General features: G+C 42.0%; 1 protein-coding gene across 1 annotated transcript; it reads left to right on the plus strand.

Moving 5' to 3' along the window:
• Positions 1 to 10837: 10837 nt before the first annotated feature.
• Positions 10838 to 17224, plus strand: LOC149419719 (uncharacterized). Its single transcript, XM_089637532.1, has 2 exons — positions 10838 to 12647; positions 13485 to 17224. The coding sequence occupies exons 1-2, from the start codon at positions 10838 to 10840 to the stop codon at positions 17222 to 17224; spliced, it is 5550 nt and encodes a 1849-aa protein (XP_089493658.1).
• The last annotated feature ends 8520 nt before the right edge of the window (positions 17225 to 25744 follow it).

Genomic DNA, 25744 nt, shown 5'->3' on the forward strand with positions numbered 1-25744 from the left:
TTTATCGGGAAAAAAAGACGTTGTGAATCTTAACAAATATTCCAAAATTCCATAAGCTCACGATGGACATGATCGTGTTGTGAGCTGAAAATAGTTCGGTTTTTCAAATAAAAACAGATTTTTTAAGTTTAATGAATATTTCAAAGCTCCATAGCTCACGATCGTAAAGATCGAGTTGTGAGCTAAAGATATTTCAGTTTATCGGAAAACCCAGACAGTGATTTTTAACAGATACTCAAAGCTCCAAAACTCACGAAGGTAATAATCGAGTAGCGAGCTGAAAATTGAATGATAAATGACAACTTGTAAGTTTTTTAAAAATCACGCCATGGGGGCAATATAATTTATAATTTAACAAATGAAAAAATATATGAAGTAAGTATTATTATGATAATTTGAAATAGAAAGTTAGAGGAATTATCTCGTTGAATGTAAAGGGTAAAGCTCAACACATTCATGCTACAACCCTACTATGACATACTCGTACATGCTCTAGACGCATAAAATTATCTTAAATAGCATTACAAAGAAATTACACTTGTATATTAACTAAGTTCGTACTCTTCTTTATAAACATAAGCCAAATCTAAATATACCTATATAAATGAATGTTTTTTCTGTTTGTCCTCTATAGACTCAACCTACTGGACCAATTTTGTTTCACAGAAATGTGTTTCTTATTAGTTTCAGGAGATTTTAGATAGTGGATTGAATGGTAGCATAAGTTGGAGACGCCCGAAGAAAACATGTCACCATCAAGTGAAACAAAAACTAATAAAAGGTAAACTTTTTCTTTCGAATAAAATTATTTCCACCTTAAAACTACAACCAGTTTTCATGTACACTATAATTCACAACGATAACGTGTAAAGTCTACTATGCTCTTTGCCTTTCATTTATAGAATATTGGATTATGATTTTTAATGGGGATCTGCCTCAAACACCCACATGATACAGCTCGTTAAAACGCAAACAAATAATTCTAAAAGTACCCATAGGAACTCCACCAAAACATTTTTTTGAAAACCTTTAAGTTGTCAGTATTATAAAACTTCATTAAAATTTGAAGGAAAAAGTGAGCACCTTACTGACTCCAAATCTATTTCTTTACTCCGTGCTATAAAATTATGTAATACTATTCCAAATGAAATTATAAATACAACAAAAAAAATATGGCTAAATAAACATGAATAAGAGGAAATCATAAAAAATAAGTAACACAAACACAACCTACAGTAAACAAACACGATGATGTGGAAATCAACAAATGTGAAGATGACGAAATCAACAGACATGAAGATGATGAAATCAACAAACATGAAGATGAGGTGAGAAAAATTTCTATTGGGGAGGACTGTCAATAAACTACTTTACAAATAATTTAAATTATTAGTATAATAAAATCTAATAACCTTTATTTATATTATATCATGCCCACTTACGGACCAATTAAAAAACAATACAAACTTAACAAATTTGCACCTTGTTCGAAGTGGAACTCCCTAAATCTCCCTGTTGAAGGATCATAGATTTTAAACGTTGACTAAAAAAACTGTCGGTTTGTTTAGTGACCAGATCTGAAATAATCAGGAACCTCTTCTACTATTTCTCCTCCCCCAACCGCCCCAAGGCTACCTCCAACGTCACAACTTTCTCCAAATAAGAAAACAAATATTATACTTACATTCTAAAGAAACTATGTCTAAAATGTAATGAATCCTTACAACCATTGTTTTCATGTTTTCGTACCACTTCAGGCTATATTTAGCCTCATAAAATAATACTCGTTTGTTTTCTTTTAAGATCAGGTTATCTTACCGCTGTAAGAAAAACATCCGTAAACGAAAGGAAGTATTATTCCCGAATATACAGAGAACTGTTGGCGTAATATGATATACATGATTTTCTTTACGATCCTGTTTACGGAAAAATAACCTTGACAGATTTTGTAAAAATGTATCTTATAATGGCTGCTAGACCCGCAATTCGCTAAACAGAAATACTCGTATACTCAGCCAAATTACAAATATGTTTTATTAAACGGCGTATAGATCATTGACGAACAGTGAAGAAAAAAAGCCAACAATAACACACTTAACCTAACTGAATCTAACCTTACATAACCTAACCTGACATTACTAACCTAACCTAAAATTATATTTTATCATAATCTTTTTTGTCACTGTTCTATTTGATCCTATTATCGGTTTTTTGTTTGTAATAATATATCTGCATACTTAATAACCCTATTAATTTTTATTAACGATTGAACACAATTAAAACAAAAAATGGAGTATTATTTAATGCCTTACTTTTCAGGAAATTTACGTTTCAATGTACGTCGTGTTTCGTTGACCTATAAATTCGAGAAAAGTGAGATTTTCATGATGTCAGAGCTTGCTGTTCGATGGTTTTGGCTGCTTCAAACATATTTTCTGTTTCATTTTTTCTTTTCCGTTAATTTTATTTCCACAAAATACTTATTTTAATGCAAAACAAATGTATCTAACCACATTTTCACCGTTACAGAATGAAAGATATTCTTAATATTTTTTCCCCATTTTTTCACTTTCAGACGTAGGGACAATTTTCCCCGAATGGTGATTGATGAATAAATAGATTATTGAAGGTGTTGTTTGACGTCATGGCGTCTCGGAGCTTTAAGAGCAAATGACGTCATTATGAACGCTAAGAAGACTTTATGATCTTATCGTTTATTGTTGTCACGAATAACAAAACTGTCGCATGGTTTTTATATCCAGATACTGATTTTTCTATTCAAATAATTATTATTTTCGTTTCTGTTGTGCAAGGTGGAGGAAAGCTAATGTTATAATGTGAATGTGATATAATTTTTGCAAATGGCGTTAAATGTCATTGGGCTTTGACATTTATGTTGTAGACGGATAGAGACAACAAGCAATAAAGCGATACACACCCGAAGAACATGGAATTATTGTTACTGTTTATTTGACCAATTTCCGGTCTGTTGTTTTAAAGCAGCGTAAATTTGCTTGTCGTTTTCTTCGTTGTCCTGCACCATATGCGAAAACAATTAAGTGTTTGACTAAGCGTCTTGTGCAAACCTTCAAATAAACTTTCCGTGAAAACCGAGCCCAACCTTTTCATTTCTTTCGAAATGGCATCTAATTCACATCATGACATTACTTTTGCCCCACCATGTATAATCCGTTTGGAAAAGTGTTATTATTATCCACTTAAAGGTTTTTTCAAACGTTATTCTAACTAACAAATATTTGATTTCATACATTTGTTACACGCTAGAGTAATAAGAGTCCCAACTATTCCGAGCTGTCTGGAGCAAGTGGAACTATAGCATCCCCAATTCAAGTATATTTTGAGGCTGAAGAGAATGGGGAGAGGATGGAGATGATGAAAGTAAGGCTGGGAAGTACTTTGCTATTTAGATCTGCTCATCAAACCCCTCTAAAGCCAACACTACCAATGTTTCGATTTTGCATGGGCAAATTTTAGAGAATTTAACACTTTGTAAGTGCTACAAATATGAATGATCACATCAGCCACATTTGTAAAATGATCTTACATGATTTTACCACACATGTACGGAGAAAACTTACTGATATGAAATATTGTTATTTTATTACAAATTATCTGGTCAACTTCGTTTTCATGGTAAAACTGGAGTAAAGGCCTCTAGCGAATGATTTTACAAATTTCATAACAGACATGTTATGAGGAAGTCGGAACACGTGTTTTTCAAAATATTAATATTTTCGCATCTCGTCCATTGTATTTATTCAGACAAGGCCACCTGCGTTGAGTTCAGATACATTCTGAATGACTAATATTTTATTATGAAAGGGTCATGCAGTCTCATTTTTAACAGTATCTTGATTAGAAAAACCTCACTCATTTTCCTTTGTGTGCGCCATGGGGATCTAAATTCCATAGCATTCAATCTATTTTCATCATTCCTCTGTCAGTTGTATATAATGTTTTACTTCCATACATAAAAGGGTTGGATCAGCACGCCATTATGGACTGGTACTACTTTTTTCACTGGAATCTCGTTTCTGTATCGTTAAAATATCATCGTGTTTACGTCATGTATACCGAGTAATAACAAAAATAAACGAACCAAGAATATTTCGCGTGGTTTTTCTTTAATGCTAATGTGTTGTTTTAACGCCTTGGTTAACTACCCTCCGCCATTTAGACAACGCTTCCCTTAACATGGGGTTGCGTGACGCAGCAGTGATGGGGTGGAGGGTTGAAATAGTTGGAGTCAATTAAGATAGACGCGCTGATAGCGGTTGGGACGAATGACAAAAAGCATTTCCCGCCGCAGTAATTACAGCCTGCTCAGATAACAAAAGAGGGGGTAGTAACGCGGGCGTGGGTACTGCTTCATTGATATCCTCATACACATCAGGGGTAGGCAATCTTTATAAAAATTTAAGCAGTTGCTACACTAAAAAAATCATCAGTTCGCAGGTTTCCTTACAAACCGTTCTCACGCTGAAATTTTAACAATTATTTGCTGATATTTCATGAAAATCAATCTATTACGATACCCAAATAAAAACTGAAGATAGGTTTTATTGTGTCCAGTTGACAAGGCGTTCGTATAAACTTAAATTTATACAAAAATTTATTTTCTAAAATAATTTTTTTAGACGGGTAGTTTTAAAAACACCCCCAGTTTTTTGCTAACGTTTCGTTTGACAGGCCTAGGCGTAGCCAAATAGTAAAAAGTTGACCTAGAGTGTAACGGACGTAGTTGACCATATTATTTAATTTCATAAAAATTGTTTTACTTTTATAAAATGTCCCTACTCCACGCCACTGGCAAAATCACCACTCCCCGCCACTGGTCATTTTGTCCAATTTTCGGCCCAAGCATTTTTTTTTTTTTTTTTTCATTTTCTAGATTCTTATATTCCATGAAGTGGTGAATCATTTAAATTTACTGAATTTAAAGTTAATGTTCTTTATACAAATAGAACGGCGTCATATGCGCCTCACAATTTTTACCTCATATGGGTTTATTAAAATATTACCTGGCTTTTATAGACTTAGAGGCCTTGTATTTTCTCGGTAGGGAAAAAATTTGTTACCTAAAAACCCTACTAAAATTGCATGTATCATCATCCAGCATCAGCACCAGCGGCGACCTACAGCGGCCATATACTACATACGTGTCTGTTTGTGTTGTGTTGGGAATGGGGAGGAAATTTTGGCTGCGCCCTTTTGTTGGAGTCCTTCCGCATTTGCCGTTGGGAGTAAGGAAAATCGCAGAAAACCTTACCCAGGAAGGAGCGGCCGAACGTCAACTTGAAACGTTTGCGGCCTTCAGTAACATCGGTATATGATGTCCTGCATTTTTGAGATGTGTGTGTGTGTGTCTGTTTTTATGTTAATATATACTTATGGGAAGATAGAAAATAAACATACATATACATACAAATTATAAAATATTATATAAATATATAAATAGATATATAAACATTATATATTTGGGAAGAAGGTCGGGAGATTAGGAAATACCTACTGCTCGCTATTCGTCCGCGTCTAGTTCTGGTATGTGCCATATGTGGTCATGGTCCATGAGGATGTGTTTTGGTAGTCTATGTGTGTATCTGAATGTCAGGTCGCTCGGAGCATTGTATTGTCCTATGTCTCGTATTAGTTGATTTTTACTAAGTGTGAGTGATTTGTAAAAGCGTTCAGTCAGTCTGTGTGTGAATTCGTATAGAGTTGGAATTTGTTCTCGTTCGTGTAATCTCTTCAAGTTTGTTCTGAGTCTCGTGTTGTATGTGATTTTAATGCAGAGATTTTGAAGTGTCTGTAGATTCTTGTGGTCTGAGTGTGAGATGCTGCTCCATACGGGAATCGCATACGAGAGTACTGGACGAATGAGCGAGTAGTAGACGAGGAGTTTGGTTTTGGGAAGTAGCGGACTCCGTCTATTGAAAATTGGCTTCATCATGCCGATCGCTTGTCGCGTGCGCGTGTGCATCTTCGCTTGGTGAGATTTCCAGTTGAGGCGGGAGTCCATGGTCAGGCCCAGATATGTCACTTCATCTTTCCATTCTATGCTGTGTCCTCCCATTTCGATGTTAAAGTCAGGTGTTCTGTTTACACGTTTTCTCGTGAACATGATGGCTTCAGTTTTCGCCTCGTTCAGTTTCAGGCGCCATTTTTTGTAGTATTCTACGAGCGCGTCGAGCGCCCTCTGTAGGTAAATAGCGGCCATATTCGCTTTCAGCGAGGAAACGTATAGTTTGACGTCATCTGCGTAGATAGACAGATTGCATCTCTCGTCTCGGGGGATGTCAAAGGTAAACAGAATGAAGAGAAATGGTCCAAGTAAACTTCCTTGCGGCACGCCTTTTGGAATCTCACGCATTGAAGATAGCACGTTCCTTATGAACACTCTGAACGATCTATTCTTTAGGTATTCCTGTATCAGTCTCGTTAGGTATATGGGCGTGTTAGTGCGGTGCAGTTTATGCACGAGCCCGTCTATCCATACGGTGTCGAATGCCTTCTCTAGGTCGATGAGCGCAGCGGCGGTGAAGCGATGTTCGTTAAATTTTCTTGCGATGTATTCCGCTACTCTGGTGAGTTGATGGGTCGTGGAGTGCCTCTTTCTGAAGCCGAACTGCTCGTCTGGCAACGTTTTGTTGTCGTCGTGGTGTGGTACAAGCCTGTTGAGTATAATTTGTTCAAATACCTTGCTCAGCGTAGATAATAGGCTAATCGGCCGGTAACTTGTCGGCTGCGTTCTATCTTTATTCGGCTTTGCGAAAGGCAGCACGGTCGCCGATTTCCAAATCTGGGGGAAATGCCCGGTCATGAGGCAGGCATTGAACAATTTTGTTGTGTAGATGATGGCTTTTTGAGGGAGATGTTTGAGTAAAATGTTGTGAATTTGATCGCTTCCCGGCGCCTTGTTTGTTCTCAATCGCCTGATTGTGACAGCAATCTCGCTTGGCGTAGCAAAGTGAATATCTTCAGCGTTTGTCTGCTCCGCTTCCCTCAAGTCTCGTAGAGAGTCAGCTACGATCCGGTCCGTAGCCGGGTCGGAAAGGCCGTCTGTAGCGGCGTAGGCTCTCTCGAATCCGTCGGCGAGTGTTTCAGCTTTTTCTTGTAGCGAAAGCGCCGTCCCGGGGCCGTTCAATTTCTGTAGCGGGGGGATTGTGAAGTGAGATGAATTCGTTCGTTGACTTCTTTTTTGAATCCTTCCCAGTTCGCATCCTTGTAATTGCGCTGTTTTCTGGGGGTCCTTGAAGTTGTGCCGCCTATAGTAAAGCTCACGGGCAGGTGGTCCGAAGACAGTTCGTCTAATGTGCGCAGTGGAGATATTGTCTTAACATTTTTCTCGAGTACTATATCCAATGTACTCGGATATCTAGATAGTCGCGAGTAGTACGTAGGTCTGTCGGGCGCCATTATCGAATAGGTATTTGTCTGCATGTGTGTAAAGAGCGTATTTCCGTTCGCATTACCTCTGTAGTTATTCCAGTAGTTGTGTTTGGCGTTCAAATCGCCTCCCATCACAACAATTGGTCCCAGATTGAGCAATTTATTGAGATCTTCTCTCACTAGGTTACTATGGGTGCAGTATACGGAGATGATGGTATGCGCTCTACCCTCTATGGTGACTTCGATAATCGTGGCTTCAGCGTGCTTCAACTTCGGAGTAGGTATTCTTGTGGACGTCATAGATTGTCGAACGAATATTGCGGTTCCTCCGCCTGATCTTCCTTGTCGATCGTCACGATAAATCTCGAAACCTTGCACTCTCAGCGGTACGCTTGGATTCAAATGAGATTCTGATAGGAGAATAATGTCGGTGTGTAATTCGTTTGCCAAAGCGAGCAGTTCGTCTGTCTTGTTGCGCACGCTAAATGCGTTCCATACGAGGACTTTCACCGTCTCGGTATTAGGCATCGAGGGTGTCTAGGAGCTCAATCAGGATGACGAGCTTGTCTGCTCTTGTTGCGCAGTGGGCGAGCTGTGATCGCATCCTCAGGAGGCCTTGGAGCAGGGCCATCAGGTCCAGGTTGTCATCTGAAGAGGTGGGCGCGCGCACGGGCTCCTGCTGTGGGCGTGGCTGTGGGGGCGGCGCGGTCTCGCGCTGCTCTTGGGCGGGGGCGGTGCCTCCGGCTACGTTGGCCCATGTGCGTCCATCCGTCCTCGGCTGAGGAGGTGGCCTGCTCGGGTTCTGTTCTGCCGGCGGGCGTTGGGCCCTTCTGGCAGGTCGCTGCTGTATTGAGGCGACGTACGCTACCCGCTTGGGGCAGCCTCGGTAATTGGCGGGATGCGGGCCTGAGCAGTTGCAGCATGCGGCGGGCTCATCTCTCGTCTTCTTGGGGCATTCTGCCGAAGCATGCTCCAGTAAGCATTTTACGCACCTTGCTGTGTGCGAGCAGTTTCGGGACCCATGCCCGAAGTCTTGACATCTGTAGCACTGAGTGCCGTGCTGAAGGTGGTTGCTCCTGTGCTTCTGGAGTCGAATTCGGCAGTGGCACAGGTATTTGACGGCCGCGCGCAGCTGTCCCATGTTGACTTCCTTATTGAAGTGCGCTAAGTATATGGGATATTCTATTGAGGCGGTCATCTTGACCACCTTCACTGCTGGGAATCCCTGCGATTCCAGGTCTGCCTTGATATCTTCCACTTCTACGAGCGGCAGGCCCTTGATGACGGCCTTTTTCATCTTTTCTGCTTCGGCCGTGAATGTGTGGAAGCCGCGAGCCTCCGCCCGCAGTCCATTGGTGAGGGCGCGATGGTCCTCCATCGTGCGCACGAAGATGTTGGCCGTGCCGCCCCTGTTATACCTGAAAGTAAAATGCTTACCATCCCCCAGATGTCCTTGCACCGCAGCTGTGATCTGCGCGTGTGTCATGTTCCCCAGGGTCATCACGACCGGGGGAACGCGGTCTCTCCTGCCGGTACCTGCGGGAAAGAAATTATTATTAGTATTGGCACGCTTTATACGCGGCGCGCCGGCGCCTTCGCTTACCTCGGGCAACTCATCAAATCGGTTGCCACACTGGAGCGGTTGTGGTCCCCGTGGGGACATGGGCCTCTTCACGGGGTTGGACGGCCTCGTCCAGCCTCCATCCTGGGGGGCAGCCGTCTCCATCGGCTGCTGCGGTCTCGGGGGCGCCACGTAGGCCGACGCTGGGCCTATCGGGGGGCGCGTGGGGGCAGGACTGGGTCCTGCTGCCCAAGAGGGGCCTGCTGCGGGCTCCGTCATCTCCGTTTCATCGGGCGTGGTGGCAGTCGTGGTGGTGGATGGTCTCCGGGTCCTTGGGTCCTCGGGGCGGGGCTGTGGTGCGGGGACCGTATAGCGCACGGTCCCGGTCTTAGTGCGATGCGCAATTTGGCGAGCGCCGGGCGGTACCACGACCGGGGAGTCCTCGTGGTCAATGGGGAGCATCCGGGTCGGGAACATGGTCATCTGTGTCGAGCGGTGACTCCTCTTAAAAAGGGAGCACGTCTCAGGTGCTTGCGGGCGGTTTGTGGGGGCCAGCGTGGATCTTCGTAAGTTGAGTGTTTTGCGTGAAAGATTGCCTTGATAAAGGCAGTTGGGTGGGCGCGAGCGCCTGTTCAGTGGGCCGGCGGGATTTCTCCGGCCGGCAAAAGTAGCGGGGCCTGGCTGAGTGCACAAGCCAGACAAAAACGCTTGTGTGGTTGTGTCACAAACCACAAAAACGATCTATCAGCCCAAGCGGCTTGAAAACTTTGACTCCGAATGGCTTCGATACCACATCGCCGGCTTACCTGCCGCGTGGATCAATGTCCAGCATTTTTTCTATGTAAATTTTACATAGAAAAATCAATTTTTAAACATTGCAAATATGTATATTTTACTTGTTCATCCCCTCGTCGGTAGTCAAATAAACACTATTTTCGATATACTACCGCTGAGGAGATATTAAAAAAGCTGTTTTTCACCCATATGTAAACCCATTTTTGAACAATATTTTTTACCCTTTTTTCGTGTACAAAAATCCAGGAACCTCGTAGCATAGTGAATCTTATCTCTTTCTGAGCGCTATGTTACGGGGGACCTCGGAAAAATACTAACTTAACATGTTTTACAAATTTGATCGCTTGAGATCATTTTTACACATTTATTTTACAAACATTTCTTATTTTTTGTCGTATCTTGACAAACAAAAAATCTAGTTGTCAAGATACACATTCCTATAACTACTATGCATTTAAACTATGTAATTATCATTCATGTAAGCGCTCAAAATCTTTTCTAACTCTCAAATTTAAGCGACTACTATCACCAGTACTACCGACAAAATGAATATGCAACAGTTTGTCGGAGGCTATAAACTCATTGTTGGCGCGGGTACAACCCCCCACCACTTTTGGGCTCCTAGCCCAATGTCGGGCGCGAGTCAGGCTAATTAAATATAAGCAGCCACATAATTAAAAATAAATCAGTTCATCTTTACCACCGAAACCAAGCGTTTTATTTATCTACAAGTGACTCCTGCCCAACATCTGCCTCACCTCGCCGAGTCTTCTGCTCCAAGATCTTCTGGTGTTACCTCTTCAAGACCAGCCGGCCCTCCTCTGGAAAACCGCCAACACCAGAAGCGAGCAGAGACAACAGCACACCCAGTGCCCACTATTCACCAAGCCTGGGTGCGGGAGGCAGATTTCATCAAATATACAACTATCATCATCATCATCGGCCGTAAAGGAGCATTCTCATCGGTTGAAGACACGGTTTGGACCCGGCGCCTAAATCTACAGTCTTGTGCGGACTCCCGTCCAGTACAAGTGGTCCTCCGAGCCGGATCCTCACACGCCTTCAACCAGGATGTCTCCAACTTTACGGTCGAGCCGGATCCAAGACGATGGATCCTCAACACCATCTGCAGATGCCCTGGACGCTGGGTCTCAGGCCACGGCTGCGGTTCACGTCACGCCTGACGTAACCCCCATGCCCACGCCCAGCACTACTCCTGACATGGCACCACCTGCACATCATGACTCACCGCCCTCCACATCTCAAGAGGATGCGATGGAGTCATTGCGACAACAGCTTCGCAGTCAAACCGAGCACATTGAGAGACTTAAAGCAGCTCTTGAATCAGCTCCAACAGCAGCAGCCCCTGCCCCTCCTGGACCTTCGAAGCTCCTGGAGAGGTCACCACCATCATGGACGCAGCCCGGCCAATCGAGCCCGGTGCCTCTGGTGGACCAGAGGTACGAGGAACCAGCAGCAGCAGTGCCTGCCCGATCTGGACCCGTACTCCTGGAAGGGTATCCTGCCCAAGGAGGACCCTGGCGCTTCCAAGGGTACAGCCCTGGATGGGTGCAGCCCGGCCAACCGAGCCCGGTGCCTCTGGTGGACCAGAGGTACTCAGCAGCGGCGCAGCCAAGGCCAGCCGGTCCCCCGCCCTCGTCACCCTGGCCCAATGCAGGGTGGCCAAACATGATGCAGCCTGGACCCTCTGGCCCCGTACCACCCGCCCCTCTGATCGAACAGAGGCAAGCCGTACCTGAAGTGCCAGCCGGACCTGTACCTCTGGTGGACCAGAGGTACGCATCACGAGCGCAGCAAGAGCCAGCAGGCCCTGCGCAACCAGCACCCTGGACCATTCAGGGATGCCCAGTACTGGTGCAGCCTGGACCTCATGGCCCTGTGCTGCCCGTACCTCTGCCCCACCCGGGGTACCCAGCGCCGACGCCAGGATCACCTGCCGGACTGCTGGAGCAGTGGGACGTGCCATGGACACAGCCTGGACCACCTGGACCCTCTGGACCATCTGGACCATCTGGACATGTGCCGCCCGTACCACTGCGCGAACAGGAGTATGGCGTGCCGGCACGGCCAGATGGCCCGCCCACAGCCAGTACCAGCTCCATGCCGAGATTCCCGCCCCAACCTACGGCGGATGAGACGGCCCAACATACCAGAGCCTGGATTCAGCATGATGGCAGTCCCATGGCTCAGCTGGCCTCCGCCCTGACAGAAGCCATCAGAGCTTCAAGGGCTCAGGACAGCCCCCGTCCCACAATCGAGGACGATCCACGAATGGCGGCCCTTATTGCCAGACAATCTATGGCCAAGGACCTGCCTCCATTCTCTGGAGATCCACTGGAGTGGCCCACCTGGAGGGCACAGTTTAACCAGTCTACCTCCACATGTCGGATGACCTCCAGCGAAAACTTGATCCGCCTACAGCGGGCCCTCAAGGGGAAAGCCCGAGAAGCCGTCGGCCCCCTTCTGATGGACCCTGCCCAGGTTCCGGAGATCCTGGCAGTCCTGGAGCAGAGATTTGGAGGGACTACCTCACTCGCTGCCCTGATGCTGGACAAGGTGAAGAAGCTGCCCCACCTCACAATTGAGGCCTCTCTGGAGGACATCGCAGACTTCTCTGGCACAGTTCAGAACCTGGTGGCATCACTCCGCTCCCTCAACAATGATGGCTACCTGACGAATCCAGCGCTGCTCAGTGACATCGCGGGGAAGATGCCGCCCACCTTGCGGTTGGCGTGGCTGATGGAAGTGCGGCACTACGAGGCCTCCGCTACCATCTGCCAGTTTGCCGCCTTCCTGAAAACCGTCGCGAACGCCATCCCAAAGTCCGGTTTGGTTGACCCCGCGAGGTCCCGCCCACGCCGTGAACATACGCTCGCCACAACGGAACAGTTTTCGCGCAAAAACGGTGCTAAAAAACGTGATACCTGTGAAAGTTCCCAAAATATGTCTGCCGCGTCAGAAAAGTTTTCGCGAAAAAACAATTCGAACAAAAGTGACACTTGTGACCACAGTTTAAACACGTCTGCCGCGTCAGAACGGTTTTTATCGCGGGAAAACAATGTTTACAACGACAATTCTAGTGAAAAACAACATTTCGCGCAAAATAATCGAAAGCCCCAAAATTTGTCTGGTAATAATCGAATGCCCCAAATTTTGTCTGGTAATAATCGAGAAAATAATCGAAGCGGGGAAAAAGTGCAAAACAGTTACAATGAAGTTCGCGAGTTCGACAACCGCGCCGGGTGTGTTCAGTGCGGTGAAAATGGCCACCAACTTAGCGAATGTCGTACTTTCGCCGCGAAAGACATAAAAACCCGTTTTGTGACAGTTAAAAGTGCCGGATTGTGCCGAGTATGCCTCAATGGCAAACATTTTACCAAATTCTGCAAAGTTAGTGACTGGTGCGGAGTGGGGGAGTGCAGATACCCCCACCACCGACTTCTTCACAACCCGAACTATCGTGAAAATAACAATACAGTGGCAAACGTTCACAATATGTGACGCCACACCGAAAGTGCCGTGTTAAAAGTGGTGGGGGTCATATTGTCGGGCCCCAAGCGACAGATTAAAACATTTGCGCTTCTGGACGAGGGCTCAACTGTCACCCTTATTGATGCCACCACAGCACAGAAAATCGGCACAACCGGACCTACCCGTGAGCTACGACTACACGGAGCAAAAAATATGTGCTCAACAGACTTGACGTCCCGCCGCGTGCCAATCACTCTACGCGGCGCCGGAATCTCTGATGAGTACGTCATCAAGGCCAACACCGTCCAGCAGCTCAGCCTTCCTGAACAGAGGATCCACGGCCGCTACATCACCCCCACACTTCTCATCGGGCAAGACAATGTACACCTTATTGTCTCGAGGGAAGTGCGCGACGTTAGTGACTCTACGCGAATATTGTCACGGACGGCGTTGGGGTGGATCACCCATGGCGGAGGGGCCCCTGAACACGAAGCTGAGGCTACAACACTGGCCCTGCGCGAGGAGAGCCACAAAGACGACCTCATGAGTGATCTCATCAAACACAATTTTGCGATTGACTCATTGGGGATCACGTCCGCCTCTCGTGTAACTGCGCACATAGTACGTGCAAATCAGCTGATGGAAGATACAACCCATCAACTGACATCTGGCCGATGGGAAACCGGCCTTCTGTGGAAGGAGAATAATATCACACTGCCTGACAATCGGCAATGTGCATTAAAACGACTGTGGTCTCTGGAGAGAAAATTATTGAAGGAAAAGGACTTGGCAACCGCCTATGCAGCTAAAATCAACGGACTTATAACACAAGGCCACGCACGTGAACTTACGGATCGAGAGGTAGAAAAACCCTCTGCCCGCAAATGGTACCTACCGCATTTTGCCGTAGTGAACCAAAACAAACCAAACAAGATCCGTGTGGTGTTTGATGCTGCCAGCCGCTGCCGAGGGACCTCCCTCAATGATCAGTTGCTGACTGGGCCTGACCTGCTGACTTCATTGTTAGGAAACATACTCCGGTTTCGAGAGGGAAAAATAGCTCTCGCCGCCGACATCAAGGAGATGTTTTTACAAGTGAAAATCAAAAGTGAAGATCAACAGTCACAATTGTTTTTATGGAGACCAACACCTCAACAAGAACCACGTACTTACATGATGTCATCAATGATGTTTGGCGCTACCTGTTCACCAAGCAGCGCCCAGTACGTGCGAAACAAAGTGGCCCAGGAGAATTCTGCACTATTCCCTGCTGCCGCAGCCGCCATCCAAACAAAGTTTTATATGGATGACTATTTGGATGCGGTCGATACCAAAACTGAAGCGACAGCACTCATCACTACTGTTGCCAAAGTACTGTCAACTGGAGGATTCCACCTTACAAACTGGGCCTCTAACGACACTTCAGTGATGGCTACTATCCCGCTTATAGACCGAGCCAGGTCAGCCATCACCATAAACAGCGGAGAAGCAGATACCGAGAGAATCCTCGGACTTCTGTGGGATCCTGTCACAGATCGATTTTTATATGCATTTCGCGATGCTGCCGATCCTGAACTGATCAGCAGGCCTACCAAACGCCAGCTGCTCAGCATTGTTATGAAAATCTTCGACCCTGTGGGCTTCGTCGCTTGCCTCACAGTCCGATCGAAGATACTACTACAAGCTGTCTGGCGATCCAACATCGGATGGGACGACATCATCACACCTGAACACAACGAAAGGTGGATGGACTGGCTGGGACTTCTACAAGACTGCAAAGTTGCCATACCTCGGCGCTGCTTACAAAACAAAGAGAGCTTCGTCACCCTCCACCTCTTCTGTGATGCCTCAGAGCAGGCATGCTGTGCGGTCGCCTACCATACCGAGGAGATTGATGGGAACACCACAGCCACCTTCTTGGCCAGCAAGTGCAAAGTGGCTCCTCTGAAACCTCTTTCAATACCCCGCCTTGAGCTACAATCAGCGCTCATGGCGGCCAGACTGGCAGCAACCCTGAAGAAAGAATGTCGCAGCAACATTGCGCGAACAGTGTTCTGGACAGACTCGACAACAGTGTTGTGCTGGCTGCGCACAGATCCACGCACATACTCCGCCTTTGTGGCCAACAGACTCGGCGAAATCGACGAGCTCACCCGCATTGCAGATTGGAGATGGGTCCCTACCAAACTAAACCCGGCAGACATCGGCACCCGAGACGTCAACACTCCTGACCTCTCGCACTCTGGACGATGGTTCAGTGGACCAGCCTTCCTGACCTCAGACGAGGCAGAATGGCCGCGCGAACGGTGCAAACTGCCTCAGCCTGATGATGGCACCCTGGAAGTGAGGCCTCAATACGTTGGCATCACAACAACTGTGGCAGAGACACTGCCCGAAATCAACAGATTCTCTTCATGGCGTCGACTTATTCGAACTACCTGCTGGATACACCGTTTTATTAAAAGGTGTCATGGAAAACATCACGAACAACCTGATAAATATTTAAGAAGCGATGAAATCAAAGAAGCAGAGGCCCGATGGGCAAGAATATGTCAAGAAGAGACATTTTATCATGACATAAATGCGCTCCAGAAAGGAGATCCACTACCAAGTGACAGCCGGCTCAAAGCCTTGAGCCCCTTCCTTGGACCTGACGGCCTGCTGAGGATGAATTCCAGATTACAAGCCCTCAGTAAAGTGCCTCAAGCAGTGCGGACACCGATCATATTAGATGGTGATCACGCCTATACAAGACTTCTGGTGAGACATCATCACCAGGAAGCCAATCACCCAAGTACGGAGAGAACCATGGCTGAGGTGCGAGGCAGCTACCTTGTGCTGCGACTGCGAACAAATATTCGGATGATCGCCCACAACTGCCCCACCTGCAAGATGCGCAGGAGCAAGCCAGCCCCCCCACTTATGGGGCCCTTGCCGCCATCAAGGCTAGCCCACCATGTTCCTCCATTCACAAACTGTGGACTAGATTACTTTGGGCCGATGGAAGTCACCGTATGCAGACATCGGGAGAAAAGATATAGTGCAATCTTCACATGTCTGTCTACTCGTGCCATTCACCTTGAGCTGACAACTTCACTGACCACGGACTCCGCCATCATGGCTTTACAACGCATGACGGCGCGCCGAGGCCAACCAAAAGCTCTGTTCTCAGACAATGGTACGAACTTCCATGGTGCCGACAACGAGCTGAAGGATGCCATCGAATCACTCAAAAATGATACCCGGATGAGGGATCATTTGTCAACAAAGGGGATCGAATGGAACTTCATCCCTCCAATGTCTCCTCATATGGGGGGAGCTTGGGAGCGCCTGGTGCGTTCTGTAAAAACCGCCCTGAAGGCCATCTTGCTGGAACGAGCTCCACGCGAAGAGACCTTGAGGACAGCGTTTGCCGAGGCCGAGTGGACTGTAAACAACCGCCCCCTCACACACGTCTCGGTGGATCCCAGGGACGAAGAGCCCCTCACCCCCAACCACTTTTTACTGGGAAGAGCCGGAAACCGACCTCATCTGTCACTATACGACAGGCAGGATGAGGAGGTATGCCTCCGTCGCCAGTGGCGTATCAGCCAACAACTCGCTGATATGTTCTGGAGACGGTGGCTCCGCGAATATCTCCCCACCCTGGCTGCTCGCCAAAAATGGCAACAGCCAGTCATCCCCATCAAGAAGGATGACCTTGTGATCATCATGGACCCCGCTATGCCCCGCAACAGCTGGCCACGCGGTCGAGTCCTTGATGCCACCCCTGCTGCAGACGGCCAAGTGAGGACCGCCAGGATCCAGACGAGCACCGGAATTTACGTCCGCCCCGCTGTGAAGCTCGCTGTAATCTTGCCGGCCCCTCCTACCGATGCGAACTCAACAGTACCACCAGCCCAGCACCATCCCAGAGGGACTGGCCGCCGCGGACTGCGCCGTACCAACAAACGTCCTATTTTTTAGTTCAGCATAGCTAAACGGGGGGAGTGTAACGGACGTAGTTGACCATATTATTTAATTTCATAAAAATTGTTTTACTTTTATAAAATGTCCCTACTCCACGCCACTGGCAAAATCACCACTCCCCGCCACTGGTCATTTTGTCCAATTTTCGGCCCAAGCGGCTTGAAAACTTTGACTCCGAATGGCTTCGATACCACATCGCCGGCTTACCTGCCGCGTTTTTTTCTATGTAAATTTTACATAGAAAAATCAATTTTTAAACATTGCAAATATGTATATTTTACTTGTTCATCCCCTCGGCGGTAGTCAAATAAACACTATTTTCGATATACTACCGCTGAGGAGATATTAAAAAAGCTGTTTTTCACCCATATGTAAACCCATTTTTGAACAATATTTTTTACCCTTTTTGCGTGTACAAAAATCCAGGAACCTCGTAGCATAGTGAATCTTATCTCTTTCTGAGCGCTATGTTACGGGGGACCTCGGAAAAATACTAACTTAACATGTTTTACAAATTTGATCGCTTGAGATCATTTTTACACATTTATTTTACAAACATTTCTTATTTTTTGTCGTATCTTGACAAACAAAAAATCTAGTTGTCAAGATACACATTCCTATAACTACTATGCATTTAAACTATGTAATTATCATTCATGTAAGCGCTCAAAATCTTTTCTAACTCTCAAATTTAAGCGACTACTATCACCAGTACTACCGACAAAATGAATATGCAACAGTTTGTCGGAGGCTATAAACTCATTGTTGGCGCGGGTACAACCCCCCACCACTTTTGGGCTCCTAGCCCAATGTCGGGCGCGAGTCAGGCTAATTAAATATAAGCAGCCACATAATTAAAAATAAATCAGTTCATCTTTACCACCGAAACCAAGCGTTTTATTTATCTACAAGTGACTCCTGCCCAACATCTGCCTCACCTCGCCGAGTCTTCTGCTCCAAGATCTTCTGGTGTTACCTCTTCAAGACCAGCCGGCCCTCCTCTGGAAAACCGCCAACACCAGAAGCGAGCAGAGACAACAGCACACCCAGTGCCCACTATTCACCAAGCCTGGGTGCGGGAGGCAGATTTCATCAAATATACAACTATCATCATCATCATCGGCCGTAAAGGAGCATTCTCATCGGTTGAAGACACGGTTTGGACCCGGCGCCTAAATCTACAGTCTTGTGCGGACTCCCGTCCAGTACATAGAGGCACCAATTTGTTTAGGGTTTTTTCCCCACCACCAAAAATTACTAATTTGTAAAACTTTGAGACATCTATTGTCAATAAAATTAAAAATATGCAACTAACAACAAACGAACTATGAACGAATCGGATACAATAATAATAATAGCATTCTCAGGCTATAAAAATATTACCATTTGTTATTTCGGCTACTGGCATTATACCTAGCTCTCTTTCAAAATTTAGGCGTATTAGATATGTCAAAGGATTTATAATTTATAAAATCGGTCAATTTAAATACACGTAGGATCACGAAAGATTTTAACATATTTATATTGAAGGATCAGTAGGATTTATAGGTCCAGTTAGAAGTTCTACCGAGCCGAATCCTCTGATATGAAAATGTCTGGAGTAGGTGAATTATTTTCACATTTGATCTCTGGTGAGTTGACGTGTTGTTCTTCTAATGTTTTGTATTTATTATTCTTATATAATGCACTTGCATAATGTGGATTGACTAGATGATCATTTGTGGAAAAGTGTGTGGAAGGGATTAGTTTTTCCTACGGGGAAAATTTAACCCGGACATAAATTTGGATTTTTTCAAATACAAGAATACATGCGGGGGTAGTGTAATGCATTACATCACGTATTTTAAAATAACAACAACAACCAAAAACTGGACAAAAATATCGACACATACGTAGATACTCGTAAAACAGAAAAAAGTTAAAAAGATTAAATACAAAAATGTAAGCAAATAGCCGTTTATGGAGGGTATTTGACCATCTCCTGTCTCCTGTCGGGTCATGAGGAGGGACTCCGTCCATGGCAGTGGTGATGGTATTCTCTGATTAGCTTCCCATGAGGTGACGAAGAAGTGCTCTAGAGGAGTTTACTAGTCCATGCAGGAAAATTTTCTTAGCGCTGGAATAGTTGACGACGTGAAATTTTATATGAAAAATGAAGGAACTCTACCACGCAATAATACAATAATTTATAATGAACAGTTTAAAAAATATAAATATTTATTATCGCTTAAGATAGGTATTTTCTTCGTCATTTTAAATTACAAATGAAAATTATAAAAGATTATTGATACTATCCATCATCACTTTTGAATTTTACGTAATTTTAATTAAATTAAATAATGAGTGAAATGCTAATTAAACTGGGGACTCGCTTACAGATAAGTGTAATGTTATTTTATTCAAAACTCGCAAAAAGATTCAATCTTAAGTTAAAAGCTGATTTTTGTATCAAATGATGTGTTGAAATTCCAGTTGCGGATTCATCTGTTGACGCATTTCAAACTAAACCGTTCTCATGCTCCAAGTGGACTTAAAATACTATTTTCACACCATATGCTGCAAAATTCCAAAGAAAACTACTTCATTGTTCCATGATTATTTAATCTCGTCGTAAGTTTAAAACAAGGCTTGTGTTTTGAATGCAACTTAAAATTTGATTTGCCGATTCATCTATAGATGCAATTCAAGGGAAACCATTCTCGCTTTCTGAGTGCAGTTATAAATTTCTAGTAGAAGACCCAAAATCTGCAGCCCTCGAGTGATAATACAAACATCCAAATGGCTTCCCACCCCTGGTTTACGCCCCATACGATCGGTATTATAATGATTCTACAGATCCGTTTATAGTTTTATGTTTATAGTCTCGAACCGCTGCAGTTTATATGGGAAATGTCCGCAGTGAGTTTAGTATCGTGAAGATCATTTAAAGGTTGCTGAAAGGTGTGTGTTTCGATAGTAGTCAGCAAATAATCGGTTTCTTGTCAATTTTTTGACGTGATTTGAATTCCTGACATTTGATGCTTTGTTCTGCCATTTAGTATCTTGAACTAGTCATGGTCGTGGTCGAGGGGTAAGACTCCCGACTAGCGAAATGGAGGTAACTGGTTCTAATCCTAGCGTTCGCAACATAGTTTCATTTCATTAAGTGTTATTTCACAATTAACTCATTTAAAAAAATAAATAGTATATTTCCGGCATGTCTAGAGTGGAAGATACTCTCAGTATCGCCCTGGTGTGAGACCACCATTCAGATTTTAAACATTGCTTAAAATGGCTTTGGCTGTGTTTTGTGACCAGATCTGAATAGTCAGGTACTTCCCAACCTTCCTCTTCCCCATTCCCTTTCCCCCACTACCTTCACCTCCACAACATAACCAAATGAACTAAAACAAAGCCAATATTTACTTCTACTTCGCTACACTAGTCACACCTTTAAGCAACATAACTTTATAAATAATTCAGGTACAGTACATTCACAGCATATTCGAGTTATCACAGTACCGCAGTGCCCCACAAATATTAGCAGAATGGCGTGTTTTCGATTTCGGGAGCCAGACGAGATACTGAAATGCCAAATACAGGATGGGGATAACCACGAGTAAACGAAAGACCTTTGATGATGACGCCATACACATCAATGTTATAATATAAAAAGAACTCGTCACTAATATTATTGTATCAAGCCAAAGTGCAAAAATACATCCACGACCACACCTGATAAACAACTTAGAGATGTTCAAAAATCTGCATTACTACGAAAGAAATGGTGTGACTGTGGATCATGTAGACCAAAGATGTATTACTCATGTAGACTGATTGTGGTGTCAACGTGTCCGAATCAAGAATTAAGTGACAACTTATAAATTCTACGTGAAATAATTTATAACAATATAATATATTCAGAATCAGCGGATATTGATCTATATATATTTTTAAAAAAATAGAAAAATACAATTTTATCCAAATCACAGATTAAGATTTCGCTTTCATGCTTCTGAATTTTCTCTTAAAACAATTAACGCATTATAACTATCATCACCTGGTTCAAGGCTTCCAAGAAAAATATCACTAAATTGTCTACACTATCACTAGCTTGTGCGTATAGTACCGCTTGTGAAATCTCACTTATCATAAATAAGTAACTTGCCGGATTCTTTTGATTTTTGCTGTAAAATCTTACTTTAGAAAGAAGTCAAGCTTTATTAAAAATTTTCGCTTAAGCCCAGTAATTATAATCGTTTTGTTTTATATTCGCGTATTCTCTCTAACGTTCGAATGTAAATATCTCCTTTCAAACCATCTTCTTCTCCTTTTTGAGCACTTACTATGTAACCTTAAAGTATATCATGGATGTAGCTGGATAAAAATAATGAATAATCTGATTTGTGGTAAAGATGTTTTGTTGGTCGTTTTGCGGTGTGTAGTAAACCACGTTACTACTTTTGCAGATTTTAGGCGTAAAATTCTTATTTCACGTCTAATTTATTATTCTAATTCGCTGTTCTAGTTTTTTTTTAAAGTTAGTTTACACAAAGGAGACCCTGAGGAAAGGAAGGAGGGGAAGATCTTGGAAGGGGAAAGGTATGAAGGGTGGGTAGTCAAGAGGTGCTGGAGAGGTATAAAGATCTTCCTCAACCAGTCTATCCAAATCTGGCCTACCACACGGTAGGTGAGCAAAGACATCCGCTGCAAACACCTAGACAACCCTCACTTCGTGAACCTGGGAACCCTTGCTAAATTACCAGACGCAACGAAACACTTGGGGTGACCTATGGATGAGGTATTGATTATCCAATTAACGGTTTTCGGGGCGGCGGTACCAAAAACGTTTTTTATAGCGTTATTATTACAGATTTATAGTAACATCAAGATAAATAACCACATTCATTGTTTATTATTTATTTTTATTAAGTTTAATTTGTAGAACTCCATTTTATTTTATTTTTTTATGAATTCAATAATATTGTTATTGGGTTTATTAAAACAGTTTATTTTTAAACGAGTTCTGCTGTGTAATTATTATTACGCGTGACAGCTGTTTCGCCCTCTGAAGGCATTATCAAACTGTGGATAGCCCACTTACAAAAATACTAATACTAGGTTCAAAGAACATACAAGATCTTCTAAAAATAATAATAAAATACAATCACAATTTGCCAAACATCTCCAAGGTGAAAATCACTCATTTGGTGATAATAATAAACCAACTCCGTTACACGTACAAAATAAAGGCCGTAAACTGAATCTTTTAGAGCAGTTAGAAATGAACAAAAACTCTAATAATCCGAAAGCTATTCTAATTAATCAACAAACAAATATAATTCGTTCACCCCTACTAGATATCTTCAAACTTAGTGCAAATATGAGTGCACTTTGAAGTACTTAATTGTGCTATTAAAATAACCCTATGAGTCATCGTTTGGGAATAACAAACATAAAGACATTCAGTCAATTTTAAACATTACAGTTTTTTTTTTTTTTTTTTTTGGAATTATTTTTTATTTTTAATAATAAGTTTACATGGTACATAATTCATTTTACATCTTGGGTTTTTTTACTACTCTTCCATTGAAAGCATTTGCTTGTGTATGGAAGGGGAGTGTACATAAATGTTGTTGTTAGTTAGTACTTAGATAATTCATTGTACATAAATGTATGTTTGCTGTAGTATTTTTTTTTTGATAGTAGTGAAGGATAATATATTAATATAATAAATTTTAATAAAGAAAGAAAGTTATGGAAAACTAAGGATATTTGTGAGATTAATTAAGTGACAGTAGTTTTTTTTTCAGAATATTTTTAAAGTGTCTCTTGACAGAGAGCAGTATTTGGGTTTTATCATTAATGCTTCTGATTTCTTCTGGTAGACGATTGAAAAAAGTTCTTCCCTGGTAAGTATAATGATGTTGTGCAAAAGACGTATTTAGTTTTGGGCATAGAAAAACATGTCTAAGTCGCGTTCTGTTTTCATTTAAAAATTGATATTTATCTTTTTCTTTTATAATTTGGATTAATGAGTTTTTAATATATAGGTCTTTAAATGTAGGTACTTGAAATTCTTCAAACAGGCGTTCTGTTGGGTAGTCAAAGGATTTTTTTAATATAATTTTAATAATTGTTCTTTGTATAATTTCAATTGGAAGAAGGTTACATTTATACGCGGATCCCCAACTAATAATAGCGTATTGTAAAGTGGATTGAACTAAGGCATAGTAAATTAAATATAGATTTTTTATCGACAGAAAGTTTCTAATTCTTAAAAATATATATATTAATTTTCTAATTTTTTTTACTACTTGACATATTTGTTCCTTCCATTTCAGATTTTTATCAATAATTACTCCTAGATATTTAATTTCATTTGTTGTTTTTAGTACTGTACAGTTTGATTTGCAATAGTTTTGGCTGTGAATTTTAGTATTATTATGTTTGACAATGTTAAAATTTTTAGGAGTATCATTTGTATGGATTGCAAATGGAATTACAAATGTCTTTTCATTATTAAGTGACAGTAAATTGGTGTCAAAAAAATTCTTGAGCGTGTTGATATCTTCTGTGGCCTTTAATTCTACTTTTTCCCAAGTCTTATCACTTATTATTAATACTGTATCATCGGCGTATGACGTGATTTGACCATGTAAAGGTTGAAAAAAAATATCGTTTACATATATAGTAAATAGAATTGGTCCAAGCACTGTACCTTGGGGGATTCCAAAGCTTGTAATCTCTTGATCACTTTTAACACGATTGATTTTTACCACTTGAGGACGGTTTTTTAAGTAGTCGGTGATCCATTTAATCACGTTGCCTTTTATGCCGATATTATTCAATTTTTTTAATAGCATCTCATGGGATATGCTATCGAATGCCTTTCTAAGGTCAATAAATATACCCGCACATTTTTTACCTTTATCTAATGATTCGTGAATGTATGAAGTTACGTTAGCAATAGCATCTTGTGTGCTGAGTGATTTTATAAAGCCAAACTGGTTTTTGTGTAATATTTTATTATTATCTAGAAAATTTACCAATTGTTTTTTTACTATTTTTTCAAAGATCTTTCCTATATTAGAAATTAGACATATTGGGCGATAGTTCGTTGCTTGATGTGGATCTCCAGATTTGTAAATAGGTGAGATTATTGTGGTTTTGTAGTTCATCGGAAAAATTCCATTTGTTAAACTTAAGTTTATTAAATGAGTGATAGGTTTTATTATGTGAGGTTTCATAGTTTTTAACATGTGTGTCGTAATAGAATCAAAACCGGGAGACGAACCTCCTTTCATATTTTCTATTATTTTCGAGATTTCACATTCTGTTGTTGTTTCAAACATTGAAAGTATATTATGTTTCTGTATATTTTTATTTTTATGGTTTTCTTGGTTTGAAGGCTTATGGATATTTTTCGCAAGATTTTTCCCAACATTTGCAAAGAAGGAATTAAGTATGTTTGCACATTGTTTAGGCTGTATATTGGCATCTATAATTTTTTTATCATGTTCAATGTACTTAATGTTTTGTGTTTTTTTTGTATTTTCTATGGCGAAATTAACAGTTTTCCACATTTGTTTATGGTTATTTTCTGAAGATAATATTTTATTTTTAAAATACTCTTCCTTACTTTTTTTAATATAAGATGTTAATTTATTTTTATATTTTTTATAGAAAATATATGCTTTTTCATCTTGGGGATTTTTTAAAGTTATTTTGTAAAGTTTTTCTTTATTTCTGATAGATATAATAAGCCCTTTGGTAATCCAAGGCTTTAAACATCTTAATTTTGATTTTATGTGTGTTGTTATCTCAGTTGTCGAATTTTTAATGTGTTGTGACATAATATTTTCGAAGTTAGTCGAACAAATTTCAGTATCATCACTGTTTAAAACATTATTCCAACTCTCCTTTTTTAATTTTTCAGAGAGAATAGTCATATCTATTGTTGATTTTTTGGTTATTAAATTATGTTTTTTATGTTTAATATTATTATTATACAGAAGTAAGCATGAGTGATGATCAGTTATGTTAGTTTTCCAAACAATTGATTTTATTTTGTGAAGATCTTTAATGTTTACATTTGTCCAAATGTGGTCTAAACAAGATGGAGTATGTTCTTTTATTTCCCTAGTATTTTTATTTATGCAAGATATAAAATTTTGTTCAGTCATACAATTGATGTATTCATTTTTGTTATTATTTTCTATTTTTTCATTAATATTAACGTTAAAATCTCCTACGACGAAGCAAAGTTTATTTTTTAATTTTAATAATATGTATTTGAGGTCATTAATAAATGTAATAATATTCGAGCCATGCGTTCTATAGATAGCTATTAGATGGTATATTGATTTGCCGAGTTTGAAATGTACTTCGATGCAGTTTACTAAGTGTATTGGATGTTCTATTATGTTAACAATACTAAATTTATTGCTTGCAAATATTATTATTCCCGAATTTTTATTGATGTCTAATTTGGTAGAAATATAGTTGTACTCAGGTAAGTGATAAGACGGTGACTCA

This window comes from Hesperophylax consimilis, chromosome 11, assembly GCF_061612785.1.
Source record: "Hesperophylax consimilis isolate HC1 chromosome 11, BYU_Hcon_1.0, whole genome shotgun sequence".
Classification (NCBI taxonomy): domain Eukaryota; kingdom Metazoa; phylum Arthropoda; class Insecta; order Trichoptera; family Limnephilidae; genus Hesperophylax; species Hesperophylax consimilis.